We start from the raw sequence: 14,230 nt of genomic DNA, 5'->3' as shown, positions 1-14,230 counted from the left end.
AATAAGGAATCACCAGAAACTTACAGTTTTACTTGACCAACCATGGAGACTTTAGCTGATTCTATATTTCGAATCTGACCACTTTTCACGCTGAAAAAAAAAGGTGGAAACCTGAATAAAGTAATTCTTATTTATGATGAGTCACATACATCAAAGAACAAAGAACAGTACAGCACAGCACAGGAAACAGGCCCTTCGGCCCTCCAAGCCTGTGCCGCTCCTTGGTCCAATTAGACCATTCGTTTGTATCCCTCCATTCCCAGACTGCTCATGTGACTCTCCAGCTAAGTCTTAAACGATGTCAGCGTGCCTGCCTCCACCACCCTACTTGGCATTCCAGGCCCCCACCACTCTGTGTAAAAAACGTCGCTCTGATATCTGAGTTATCCCTCGCCCCTCTCACCTTGAGCCCATGAACCCTCGTGATCATCACCTCCGACCTGGGAAAAAGCTTCCCACTGTTCACCCTATCTATACCCTTCATAATTTTGTACACCTTTATTAGGTCTCCCCTCATTCTCCGTCTTTCCAGGGAGAACAAGCCCAGTTTACCCAATCTCTCCTCATGGCTAAGACCCTCCATACCAGGCAACATCCTGGTAAACCTTCTCTGCACTCTCTCTAAAGCCTCCACGTCCTTCTGGTAGTGCGGCGACCAGAACTGGACGCAGTACTCCAAATGTGGTGTAACCAGCGTTCTATACAGCTGCAACATCAGACTCCAGCTTTTATACTCTATACCCCATCCTATAAAGGCAAGCATACATCATTAGCTTAACACCATATTTATCAGTCTAATGGTTTTGATTATTCCCAAAGCAACATAGAAGAGACAGAATTGGATAAATAGGAATTTTCCAAAAAATGAATGCAGCATCAGCAGGGTAAATACATGGGGTTACAGGAATAGGGCCTGTGTGAGATTGTTGTTGGTGCAGGGTCGATGGGCCGAATAGCCTCTTTCTGTACGGTAGGGATTCTTTGATTCTAATGGGGAGGCGATGGCCTAGTGGTATTATCACTAGACTATTAGTCCAGAAACTCAGCTAAAGTTCAAATCCTGCCGTGGCAGACGGTGGAATTTGAATTCAATTTTTAAAAATCTGGAATCGAGAATCTGCTGATGACCATGAAACCATTGTCGATTGTCGGAAAAACCCATCTGGTTCACTGATGTCCTTTTGGGAAGGAAATCTGCCATCCTTACTTAGTCTGGCCTACATGTGACTCCAGAGCCACAGAAATGTGGTTGACTCTCAACTGCCCTCGGGCAACTAGGGATGGGCAATAAATGCTGGCCAGCCAGTGACGCCCACATCCCACAAATGAATTTTAAAAAAGAGACCATTAAACCTCCATAACTGAGGAACAAGGATTATATTTTCTGAAGACACAATGTGCTGCTACTGGCCTGTACAAATCATGGAAGATTAATTGATTTTGAGCGAACTAGCCTCAACAGGGCAATAATGGAGCCACTATAGATAGCTTAAGCATACCCAGACTAGGGAAGGAAAAATGAAGGAGAGTTACTGCTACTGATCATACCTTCGATTGGAAAGTCTACACCTTGCAGGAATCTTTTGTAAAATGGGACTGCCCTTAGCTATCATCTTCACAAACTGACTCTGATATGCATTGTCTAACTTCATATTTGAACACTTGGGCAAGGTGCAGTCCTGATGGAATTGTAAATTCGCACCCCTTTATTCTGAGACTATGCCCTCTCCCATAATGGGGAACATCCTGTCAGCATTTACCCTATCAAGCCCATTAAGAATCCTCTATTTTTCAATGAGCTCCTCTCATTCTTCTAAATTCCAATGAGCAGAGTCCCAACCTGTTTAATCTTTCCTCATAAGACAACCCCTCCATACCAGGGATCATCCTATTAAACCTTCTCTGAATTGCCTCCAATGAAATATCTTTACTTAAATAAGGGGACCAAAACTGCTCTCAGTACTCCCACAGATGTGGTCTCACCAATACCTTATACATGTTGTAGCAAGACTTCCCTACTCTTATACTCCAACCCCCTTGAAATAAGGGCCAACATTCCATTAGCCTTCCTGATTACCTGCTACACCTGTGTGCTAGCTTTCAGTGTTTCATACACAAGTATCCCGAAGCCCCTTTGTGTTGCAGCTTTCTGGCAGTTAAAGTCACTTACTGCTCATCATTTTAAACATAAATATTAGAAATCATTTTTAAAATTCCTACTGTTGAGTTTGTTCGAGTACTTGATAACCATGCAACGCATTTTGTTTGAAAGCTCTATGCTCGAGTTCAAGATCAATGCAGTTCTAATGATGCAAGTTCTGTGCACTAGTTTTGGAAACAACTGTTGGTTCAGGGGCATTGTGATGGGCGGCACGGTGGCAAAATGGTTAGCACTGCTGCCTCACAGCGCCAGGGACCCGGGTTCAATTCCCGGCTTGGGTCACTGTCGGTGTGGAGTTTGCACGTTCTCCCCATGTCTGTGTGGGTTTCCTCCGGGTGCTCCGGTTTCCTCCCAGTCTGAAAGGCATGCTGGTTAGGTGCATTGGCCATGCTAAAATCTCCCTCAGTGTACCCGAACAGGCGCCGGAGTGTGGCGTCTAGGGAATTTTCACAGTAACTTCATTGCAATGTTAATGTAAGCCTACTTGCGACTAATAAATCAATTTTAACTTTACTTTGTAAGTTTTTAGTCAGAATTCCTGGATGAGCAGTTACTGAAGAGCTCATGCAACTGGCAGAATAGGTGGACCGTGCTCTTCACAACATCCTCAGGTGTTTATAATTGCACATGTTCCTCTGCTTCCACATCTTCCTCTGCTACTGACTGAATTAATTGGCCTCTTGATGGAAAAGATGTGCAGTCAACAACTCCCTGAAGATTCGCCGAGGGTTGTAAAGCAGGAAACATATATACCTAGCTTGCAGTGATAACCCTGCTTCTGGAGGAGTTAGGTCTGTTCTATCAGAGCTCAAGTGGAATCGTGACACTTATTTTATCCTATATATACACATTTGTATTGAGAGGCAACGTTAGCCAAGTTTGGGGAGAATAATCTTTGCAACCAAGCAGCCAGCCTCTGATCCAATGCTCGAGTGCAAGATAGGATACTTAAGAACTGTTGCAGAACTATTAACATCACGGCAGCTACCAGAAGATCTGGTACAAATCTGCAAGAAGCATTTTGGATGTCTGCAAAACAGTTGAATGTTTAGTGAGTGAAATATCTATTTATATAGATTCCAGTTTTCCCTATTGGAGGAAGCAAGGAAATGTGTCTCTCAGTTGGAGGCAAATGTACAATCTTAGAAAACCCCGAGTTCCTCCTTCAGGAACTCAGTGATTTTGAAGTCTGCTGAGTGCAGATATGAAAAAGTGATTGGCTGATGTGGCAAATGTCATTTGCAAACACTGGAATGACCAGAAGCAATCAAAAATTTAAGGCAATAGTGACTGTCAGCCACATGCAAAGATGCATCTGACTCTGCTGACAATAGGTGCTGCTAAAGGTTACAAGGATCTGTCTACCTGATAAAGTGGATTTTCAAATGTCCCCAGCTCCACAGTGAATTGCAGGCAAGAGGTTCTGGGCCTAAACATGTGAAATAAAGTCTCTTGCAAGCTGCTCTCCTCTTTGTTTCCGCTGCTGTAATCTCTGCAAGCTAATAAAATCCTCTTCCCTTTCCAGTACAAGCACCAAACCCATTAAACCTACCAGAAATTTGCCAGAACACCCTGGATTTCTACCGAGTCAACAAATGATTACTGTCAGTTCCAACAACCAAGATGTTCAAAATGTTCAAAAGCAACTGATGACCTTTTCTAACTATCACTGGAAATTCATTCTCCAAGCTGTCCATACCCATGATTTTTGTGACTGATTTAGCAGTTGGGACGCCAGAGTTGTTTAAAAGGGTGTTTGGGTCATAAAACACTTTAGTGTTGACAGGCAAATTCTGAGAGAGCGAGATGGAGAGATGCATGAGAGAAATGACTTTGTGCTTTAACATTCATTTTTTGGAGGTAAAAGAATTATTCCCAAGCTAGAAATCACTATTTTTCTTTACGTACTTACAAAACCAAACCTTGATTCATTCAAATTTGATTCAAGGCTCATGAAACTCCCAAAGTGCCCTACTCCCAACCAGAGATGGCACTCACCATGGTTAGAAAAGAGAATGATCAATTCTTGCCTAAGCCTATAATTGGACTGCTATGTTATGATAGACACACCATTTTAGATAAGATTGCTGGCTTGTACTAATACAACTCCTCTTCCTGTTGGGATAATGTGGACTTCATTATCCTGGTTCTTTTGTCCTTTGATTGAAAAGGGCTTGTTATAGAGGGTGTTCCACAGAAGTGGAGGAGGAGTTACTTTCAGTCAGAAAGGTAAAGAAATCTCACCTCCATTCTATGGCACTTTCAATAGAGTTGAATAGTTTAGGTCGACTCCGTAAAAACGTTTGCATGCTGTTTAAAGCATCCATCGCCGTGCCTAGAAATTATTTTTTTAAAAATAAGTTACAAAATGCTAAGAGAAATTTCATTTATATGTACACTAATAGACATGGCAAAGTTACTATGCAGTACTTATAAGAGGGATTACGCAAGATCTCATTATATCTGCTTTTACCTAAAATAAAACAAATCTTTAAAAAAATCATATAGCAACTTAAAGAACCCACCTTCTACTACATCAATCACACAGAGGCCCACAAGAGATGGCACCAGGTTCTGTGCTGCAATGTGAACTGCTATTGCTCCACCCATACTATGGCCAATCAACAGAATAGGGGGAGCATTTTCACCATAGAGCATTTCCACTATATTACCAATGTCTCTGTAAAGAGAAAAATATGTTTTTAAATAAATACAGCAACAAGTTCAAACCAAGTTGACTTACAGACTGTTTAAAGCTTACTGTGTCCGAATAGGTTATCTAATCGAGGTGCAAATGGATTCAATAGCCCTAAAGCAGCTTTGACAAAGGGTCATCTGGACTCGAAACGTTAGCTCTTTTCTCTCCTTACAGATGCTGCCAGACCTGCTGAGATTTTCCAGCATTTTCCCTTTTGGTTTCAATAGCCCTATGTTAACTTATCCTATAGAACAGGTACAGTGTCACAAATGCACTATCTGAAAACCGCCAATAGCAAAAAACTGGACTTTTTTTTTAAAAAGGTTGTCTTGAGTGAATTTTAATTATTATTAGATGACTAAAGTAACTTACCAGCTTGCTTGGCTAGGTGCTGCATTTGGCGCGGTGTTTAATTTAGCGGGAAGGAGCAGGATGTACAGCCCGTCACCTTTCCAACTCACCACCATCATCCCCCCACCCTCCCAGCCCTCAGTCGGTATTGGCCTTCCTACACGAAGGCGAATGAAACAAAACAGATTGGCCCATCAAACCTACTCCGTCATTACTCCGACTGTAACCTCAATTCCACTGTCCCATCTACCCCTAATAACTTTTCACCCCATTACTTGTTAAGAATCTATTGATCCTCAATCTGAAGATGGGACTTAGTCTCCACAAGGACTGTGGAGTGATCACTCCAACCAATACAGTCACGGACAAATGCATCTATGGCAGGCAACTTGGTGAGGAGGAGGTCAAGTATGGTTTTCCTTCCATTGATTCCCTCAGCACCTGCTGTAGACCTGATCTAGCAGCAATGTCCTTTAGGACTGAGTAAGAAGTTTAACAACACCAGGTTAAAGTCCAACAGGTTTATTTGGTAGCAAAAGCCACACAAGCTTTCGGAGCTGCAAGCCCCTTCTTCAGGTGAGTGGGAATTCTGTTCACAAACAGAGCATATAAAGACACAGACTCAATTTACATGAATAATGGTTGGAATGCGAATACTTACAACTAATCAAGTCTTTAAGAAACAAAACAGCATGAGTGGAGAGAGCATCAAGACAGGCTAAAAAGATGTGTATTGTCTCCAGACAAGACAGCCAGTGAAACTCTGTGGGGGTTACAAATAGTGGGACATGAACCCAATATCCCGGTTGAGGCCGTCCTCGTGTGTGCGGAACTTGGCTATCAGTTTCTGTTCAGCGACTCTGTGCCGTCGTGTGTCGCGAAGGCCGCCTTGGAGAACGCTTACCCGAATATCAGAGGCCGAATGCCCGTGACCGCTGAAGTGCTCCCCAACACAGTCACGGGCATTCGGCCTCTGATATTCGGGTAAGCATTCTCCAAGGCGGCCTTCGCAACACACGACGGCGCAGAGTCGCTGAACAGAAACTGATAGCCAAGTTCCGCACACACGAGGACGGCCTCAACCGGGATATTGGGTTCATGTCCCACTATTTGTAACCCCCACAGAGTTTCACTGGCTGTCTTGTCTGGAGACAATACACATCTTTTTTAGCCTGTCGTGATGCTCTCTCCATTCATGCTGTTTTGTTTCTTAAAGACTTGATTAGTTGTAAGTATTCGCATTCCAACCATTATTCATGTAAATTGAGTTTGTGTCTTTATATGCTCTGTTTGTGAACAGAATTCCCACTCACCTGAAGAAGGGGCTTGCAGCTCCGAAAGCTTGTGTGGCTTTTGCTACCAAATAAACCTGTTGGACTTTAACCTGGTGTTGTTAAACTTCTTACTGTGTTTACCCCAGTCCAACGCCGGCATCTCCACATCATGACTACTTTAGGACTGAGCCAGCTCAGTCTATGGTGGTGCTACTGAGGCTCTCTTGGTGATGAACATTGAGGTCCCTCACTGAGAATATATTCAGCACTCTTGCCATGCTCAGTACTTCCTCCAAATTGTATTCAACATGGAGTAGTAATCCATCTGTTCTCCTTGCTCACGTCTGACCTGATACCATGAGACTTCATAGGGTCCAGAGTCGCTGTTGAGGGCTCCCAGGACAACTCCCTCCTGAATGTATTCCACTGTGCCGCTGCCACCTCTGCTAGGTCTCACCTACTGGTGGGACAGGACATACCCAGGGATGGTGATGGTGATGTCTGGGGCATCATCTGTAAGGTATGATTCTGTGAGGATGACTAGGTCAGGCTGTAGTTTGACTAGTACAAACATTTTTGGTCCCCAGATGTTAGTAGGGAGGACTTTTCAGAGTCAACAGGGCTGGATTTCCCATCATCATTCCCGGAGCCTAGGTCAATGCCAGGTGGTCCATTCGGTTTCATTCCTTTTTATTGACTTTGTAGCATTTTGATACAACTGGGTGGTTTGCTAGGCCATTTAAGAGTCAACTACATTGCTGTGGGTCTGGAGTCACATATAGGTCAGACCAGGTAAAGACGACAGATTTCCTTCCCTAAAGGATGTTAGTGAACCAAATGGGATTGACATTTGACAATGGTTACAAATTTTCAGTATGCCATGGTGGGATTCAAACCCAGGTCCCCAGAACATTACCCTGGGTCTCTGGAGACTAGTCCAGTGACAACACCACTACCGCCTCACCCTCGATCCAACATTAGTTATTGCATGATTTTGTTGCCAGCTCCCAAGATTCTGATTAAGCTGTTTCATTAGGTAACAGCTGCATAAAGGGTTAAAAAGCAAGAGGGTAGAGTTAGGAGAGTATTTATTTTTGACACAGCCAACTGATTCTGCCTTGAACGAAGATGCAAATAATGAAATGAAACCAGTGGCAGTCTAGAGTACAACAGTGATAAGAGAAAATGACAACAGGAGAGAAAGTCAGTCAGACAAAGAAATGTGAGAGAAAGAAAAGAATGGAGGATGAAGAAAGAGGAAGAGAGAGCACAACCGAAGGGACTGACAGAATGGAAAAATATCAGTGAGGCAAAAAAAATGTAAGAACTAGTCAGGAACATCACACTTCTTTCAGGTGTGATCTTGGAGCTGTGAAGTGAAGAACACGCAAGGAAAGCATACAAATTTGGAGCAGGAGTAGACCACTTGGCTCTTTGAGCCTGCTCAACCATTCAATATCACGGCTAATCTGATTGCCACGTCAACTCCATCTTCCTGCCTACCTCTGATAGCCTTTCACCCCCTTGAAATCCTCCACCGTGAAGACCAATGCAAAATACCTGTTCAATTCATCTGCCATCTCCTTATTTTCCATTATTAAATTTGGCCTTATTCTCTGGAGTTTTGAAGAATAAGGTGGGTGAGAGGTCATGCAACAAGATAAAAATATCCAAGATATATTGTATATAACCTCAGGAAGGGGTTTGAAAAGGGTTGATACTGTGATGCTACTTCCACTGGTTAGAGAATTTGAGAATACGGGGCAGTTTCAGGGTAAGGGACCAATCATTTAGGATTGAGGTGAAGCAAAACATATAAGATTGTGAAATTTTGGAATTCTTTACCCCAGAGGGTCATGGATGCTCCATTGTTTAATATACTTATTGGGATAGTTAGTTGTTTGGTCTCTCAGGAAATAAAAAGATATGGGAGCAAGGGGAAAGCAAAATTGAAGTCCAAGACCAGCACAATCTTATTGAATGGTGGAGAAAGTTCAACAGGCTACCTCCTGTCTTTTGCATTCTCATGTTTCATTAATTATTTACAAACACTTCACTGGCATATAGCCATCAGTTTTTCCTCATAAAATTTCATTTTTATATTGCAGGTGTTCAAACTATACTGAATATTTCAAAATTTACCCAAATTAACCTAATTCATATACTCAAAAGTGTCATTGTGCTGAATGAATATCTTCACCCAAGAGAACGAGGACGATGGTATGGAATTCAGGGAAAGAGAATGTGAAGTTCTTGAGCAAATTGACATAGGGAAGAACAAGGTACTGGAGGTGTTAGCAGCCTTAAAAATGGATAAATCTCCAGGTCCAGATGAATTGAGCCCTAGGCTGCTGTGGGAGGCAAGGGAGGAGATTGCAGAGGCTCTGACGCAAATTTTCAATTCCACTCTGGCCACAGGGGAGATGCCAGAGGACTAGAGAACAGCTAATGTGGTTCTGCTACTTAAGAAGGGCTGTAGAGATAATCCAGGGAGCCACAGATCAGTGAGTCTCACGTCAGTGGTAGGGAAACTATTAGAGAAACTTCTGAAGGAGAGGCTCCACCTCCACTTGAAGTGGCAAAGCTTAGAATCATAGAAATCATAGAAACCAGACAGTGCAGAAGGAGGCCATTCAGCCCATTGAGTCTGCACCGACAACAATCCCACCCTAGCCCCATCCCCACAAACCCACACATTCACCCCGCTAATCCCTCTAACCTACACATCCTGGGACACTAAGGGACAATTTAGCGTGACCAATCAACCTAACCCACACATCTTTGGTGTGTGGGAGGAAATCAGAGCACCCAGAGGAAACCCACGCAGTAACGGGGAGAATGTGCAAACTCCACACATACAGTGACCCAAGACGGGAATCGACCCCAGGTCCCTGGCGCTTTGACGCAGCAGTGCGAACCACTGTGCCACCATGCCGCTTGATCAGGGATAGTCAGCATGGCTGCGTCAGAGGGAGGTCACGCCTAACAAATTTGATTGAATTTTTTGAGGAGGCGACCAGTTTGTTTACGAGGGTAGTGCAGTCGATGTTGTTTATATGGATTTCAGCAAAACCTTTGACAAGGTCCCACATGGGAGACTTGTAAAGAAAGTAAATTCACATGGGATACAGGGTAATTTGATAAAGTGGATTCAAAATTGGCTCAGTTGTAGGAGACAGAGGGTGATGACAGAAGGCTGCTTTAGTGACTAGAAGCTAGTATCCAGTGGCGTACCATAGGGACCTGTGGGGGGCTCCCGATTATTCGTCATTGATATTAATGACATTGATGACTATGTGGGGGATAGGATTATTAAGTTTGCGGATGACACAAAGATTGGCTGGGTGATTAAAGTGAGGTGGAGTGTCTTGGGCTACAAGAAGATATAGATGAAATGGTCAAACGTGCAGATAAGTGGCAGATGGAATTTAAACCAGGAAAGTGTGAGCTGATGCACTTTGGAAGGAGTAATTTGACAAGAAAGTACTCAATGAACGATAGGACACTAGGAAGTTCTGTGGAACAAAGGAACCTTGACGTGTTTGTCCACAGATCTCTGAAAGTGGAAGGGCATGTTAGTAGGTGGTGAAAAAGGCATATGGGACACTTGCCCTTATCAATCGAGGCATAGATTACAAAAGCAGGGAAGTCATGTTGGAGTTGTATAGAACTTTGGTGAGGCCACAGATGGAGTACCATGTGCAGTTCTGGTCACCACATTATCGGAAAGATGTGATTGCACTGCACGGGGGTGCAGAGGAGATTCACCAGGATGTTGCCTGGGATGGAACATTTAAGTTATGAAGAGAGGTTGCATAGGCTTTGTTTGTTTTCACTGGAGCAGAGAAGACTGAGGGGCGACTAGATCAAGATGTAAAGATTATGAGAGACTTCGATAGAGTGTATAAGGAGCAGCTGTTCCCCTTACTTGAACAGCTTGAACAAGAGAAGACATAGGTTCAAGGTGAGGAAAAACATTTTTACCCAGAGGCTGGTGACGGTCTGGAATGTGCTGCCTGGGAGAGTGGTAAAGACGGGTTGCCTCACATTCTTTAAAAAGTATGTGGATGAGCACTTGGCACATCATAACATTCAGGGCTACGGGTCATGTGCGGGCAGATGGGATTAGGTGGGAGTTCAGTTGTTTCTAACGTGTCAGTGTGGGCTCAGTGGGCCGAAGGGCCTGTTCTGTGCTGCATGATTCTATGCTTAATGATCAAGAAAATAGATGAAAAATTAGGAATATCAACCCAAATAGTCAAATACAATTGACATTTAGAGAGCAGTAGTAGCAGCTAAATTGCTAAAACCAACGAACTACTTTTGCCGCTATGATACTTTTGAATCAGTAGAAAACCCCAAGTTTCCTGGCCACCACCTTCCTCTAAACTACTACAGCGCGCGCGCGCCCCCCCCCCCTTCCTCTAAACTACTACAGCGCGCGCCCCCCCCTTCCTCTAAACTACTACAGCGCGCGCGCGCCCCCCCCCTTCCTCTAAACTACTACAGCGCGCGCGCCCCACCCCACCCCCTCAAAACAAAATCTATAATTAATAAAGATCTAAAATTTCAGTTGTGCTGTGGGGGGGCAGAAATAGAGATTTTTTTTAAAAAGAGCACTTACACAAATACAGTCATTAATAAACTAGTAGTAGGTTGCTGAGTCAGAGTTAGAGCCTAAAACAGATTATGGGGGCTGGAAAAATTGCCCCCATAATCTTATTATAGCTAGCCCACTTGAAATCAGGAAACACTTCTTCCACACAAAGTGTATTAGAAACCTGGGTCTTGCTCCCAAAAAGGCTATGGACGCTGGGCCAAGTAAAATTTTCAATAGTCAGATGGATAATGTGTTTCACAAGGGAATCAGTGGGTATGGGGCACATAAGGAGCTGAGATACTGACACTTATAAATGCACATAAGCTGTCACACGAAGATTCTAGGTGCTATACTGAAAGAATACTTAGAATATCCCTCGCCTGTAATCATTTCCCTCCACTCTCATTAATAAATGCATATCTCCACAAAACCTATAAACCAGGTTAAATAATTCAAGAAATAAATGCATCCAAAGAATCAATGTTCTGAAAGAATTAACGTAATTCCAACTACAGGAGAACTAACAGAAACTACCTTTGCAGCTTGGATCAAGCGGAGGATGTACATGATATTTATTTGTAACACTAGGATATTCACTCATCTTTTTAGAACACAGACATTTCAGGTTCTGGATGTTAGTGTTAAAAAAAGATAGTCAGGATGTACCTCACACTGGGAGATCTTACCAACAGATGGAACAACCCACATCACAAGAGAATTTCACAAGTTTGTGAGAAATTATGTCGTCTCTAACGGCCCTGCAGTAATGCAGAGGCGAAAGCAAAGTGGCAGAAAAGAGAATAGATTAACACCTAATTACTTAAGCTGCTGAAGCATTTACAATGGTTCAAAAATAATTTATTTATTAAATACCTGGACATGGTTTCGGCTGAAAGATCATCTGTATTTTTGACTTTTGTATCACCTGCAAAATAAATAGAACTATCAGTTAGATGTTTTTGTAACAGATGGATTCCTGTCTTTATATTGCATATCATTTATGATTTAATCAAGTGTCCACTAGCTACTACAGCTTCATGAACAAACATCTATATTTTGCTACAAAACCTGGACAAAAGCAGAGACTCCATACTTTAGTATGCAGCAGAAATATAAACTCAATTTATGAACTCATTGTATGCACGGTATTCAAACCATTGCTGATGTAAGGAATTTGTATTCCAACATTATGTCCAAAAAGTTGAAGCGCAAACATACTACATTATCAGGATGCAATATGATTTACTGGAGGCAAGAAATTCCAGAAGAATTGTTAGAATAGCTTAAATACAAGTGCTAACCCTATCTTGATCTGTATCTTACATATATCACTATTATATCTGTTGTTTTGTTCATTTGTTCAGAAGATAATAAATTCATTTTTTTTTCATTTAGACTTGCTTCTGAAGATTACTTCAGAAATATGACGCAACATAGTCCAGTACCTCAACATTGTTACCAAACAGAGTTTGGTGCTGTATTGGGCACGTGACCACAACTCTTCCTTGATATTCCTTGAGGGCAGCAAGGTGGCACAATGGTTAGCACAGCTGCCTCTCAGCGCCAGGGACCTGGGTTCAATTCCGGCCTCGGGTAACTGTCTGTTTGGAGTTTGCACATTCTCCACATGTCTGCGTGGGTTTCCTCCAGGTGCTCCGGTTTCCTTCCACAGTCCGAAGATGTGCTGGTTAGGTTGATTGGCCATGCTAAATTGCCCCTTAGTGTCAGGGGGATCAGCAGGGTCAATATGTGGAGTTACGGGGATAGGGCCTGGTTGGGATTGTTGTCAGTGCAGCCTCGATGAGCCGAATGGCCTCCTTCAGCACTATAGGGATTCTATGATACTCAGACACACACATACTCTTAATGCCATGTGGGGTTAAAATTAACCCACAAAAGCACAAAGCTATTTTTTGTGGGTGGGAAAGATTTATATAGAAAAAGACCCAAATGCTTACAGTCCTGAGTTAGGGTTCTGGAGTCTAGCAAGCTTTGATGGGGACCTCAGGACCTACAAACACTCTTGAGAAAGTATTGGAGGAGGTATTAGATCGAGAAACTATAGAGAGATGTCCCAGTGTCTGGGAACAGCATATGGGCATTCTGGACTTCCAGTTCACTGGAAAACAGGTGTTTGAAAACTGGGAAAAGAGGTGGGGGTTAGATAATTGACCACAATAAACTGAGACGAACTGTGACTGGGTAAACCTATGGATAAAATGCAGCAAATACTCAAAAGAAAATTATTTGTACAATACAAAACCAGCAAATGCTCCTAAAAGGCAATGGTTCTACTTGCATATTTAAACAAATACGGATACATAAATAAAATTATGTACCTTTTCAGTTTAAAGAGTACCAAACTAATGCTATTTTCTTAAATTTATTAAGCCGGAATAAAATATAAAAAACCTTACCATGGCTTCGTAGATCTACTGCCACAACCCTACAGTGAACTCGACTGATAATCATAGACTGTGGTCAGAAAGAACGAATCATCAACATTGTCATATATACCAATATATCACATCACGACTTTCACAAGTACATTTTACAAAAAAGAATGTGATCAAAAATGTTTGATTCATGTTCAAATTTCATAACTTAAAAGACTAAGTAATTTAGTTTTGTTGAGAAATTCCTCAGTGCAACCAGAGATGGGTAGAAGGAGCTTTGCAGTGAGAGAGGGAACATCTCTCATGGCTTTGCTAGCAGAAAAGCCATACAATGGAGTAAGGAGCAAGAAAGCAAATGTCATTAATCTGAAGAACAGCTAATTTAGGAAACCAGAGAAAAGAAGAAACATTTCCAGGAAGCATGAAGTTAAAGGAACAGAGGAAACTGGAACAGGGTACTTGCTATTCATTGAAACCACAGGCAGAGCTGAGGAGTTAGCTCAGGAGAAGCAAGAAAGCCATCTGAAGTGATTCTAAGGTTTGTGGAAACTTACAGCCTGTGAAGTTATAGCTGAAGTAATTGTGGAGCAATCGGTGAATGAATCTCAAGAGTTTGTGTAAAAGCATTCAAGACGAAGGAAAACTGAAAGGAACATTGGAAAACCTGGAGGCAGATCCTTGCTAAAACAGCTGAGAGAAAACCTTGTTTGAAAGGAGAGTCGGAAAATCTGGAGGTGGATCCTTGATGGA

General features: G+C 42.6%; 1 protein-coding gene across 2 annotated transcripts in view; it reads right to left on the bottom strand.

Moving 5' to 3' along the window:
* Positions 1–14,230, bottom strand: part of ppme1 (protein phosphatase methylesterase 1) — a 48,365-nt gene that overhangs the window by 14,961 nt on the left and 19,174 nt on the right. The window contains exons 4-8 of one of the 2 annotated variants that reach the window (XM_078222363.1): positions 13,502–13,559; positions 11,958–12,009; positions 4,687–4,841; positions 4,406–4,496; positions 25–90 (exon numbers count right to left, since the gene is read on the bottom strand). In XM_078222363.1, coding sequence (XP_078078489.1) covers positions 25–90; positions 4,406–4,496; positions 4,687–4,841; positions 11,958–12,009; positions 13,502–13,559 — 422 coding nt within the window. The remainder of the gene's footprint in view (positions 1–24; positions 91–4,405; positions 4,497–4,686; positions 4,842–11,957; positions 12,010–13,501; positions 13,560–14,230) is intronic. The other variant, XM_078222364.1, reaches the window with a different exon arrangement.

Source organism: Mustelus asterias, chromosome 10 (assembly GCF_964213995.1).
Source record: "Mustelus asterias chromosome 10, sMusAst1.hap1.1, whole genome shotgun sequence".
NCBI lineage: Eukaryota > Metazoa > Chordata > Chondrichthyes > Carcharhiniformes > Triakidae > Mustelus > Mustelus asterias.
The sequence above is the reverse complement of the archived record's forward strand: the minus strand, read 5'-3'. Positions and strand labels throughout refer to the sequence as shown.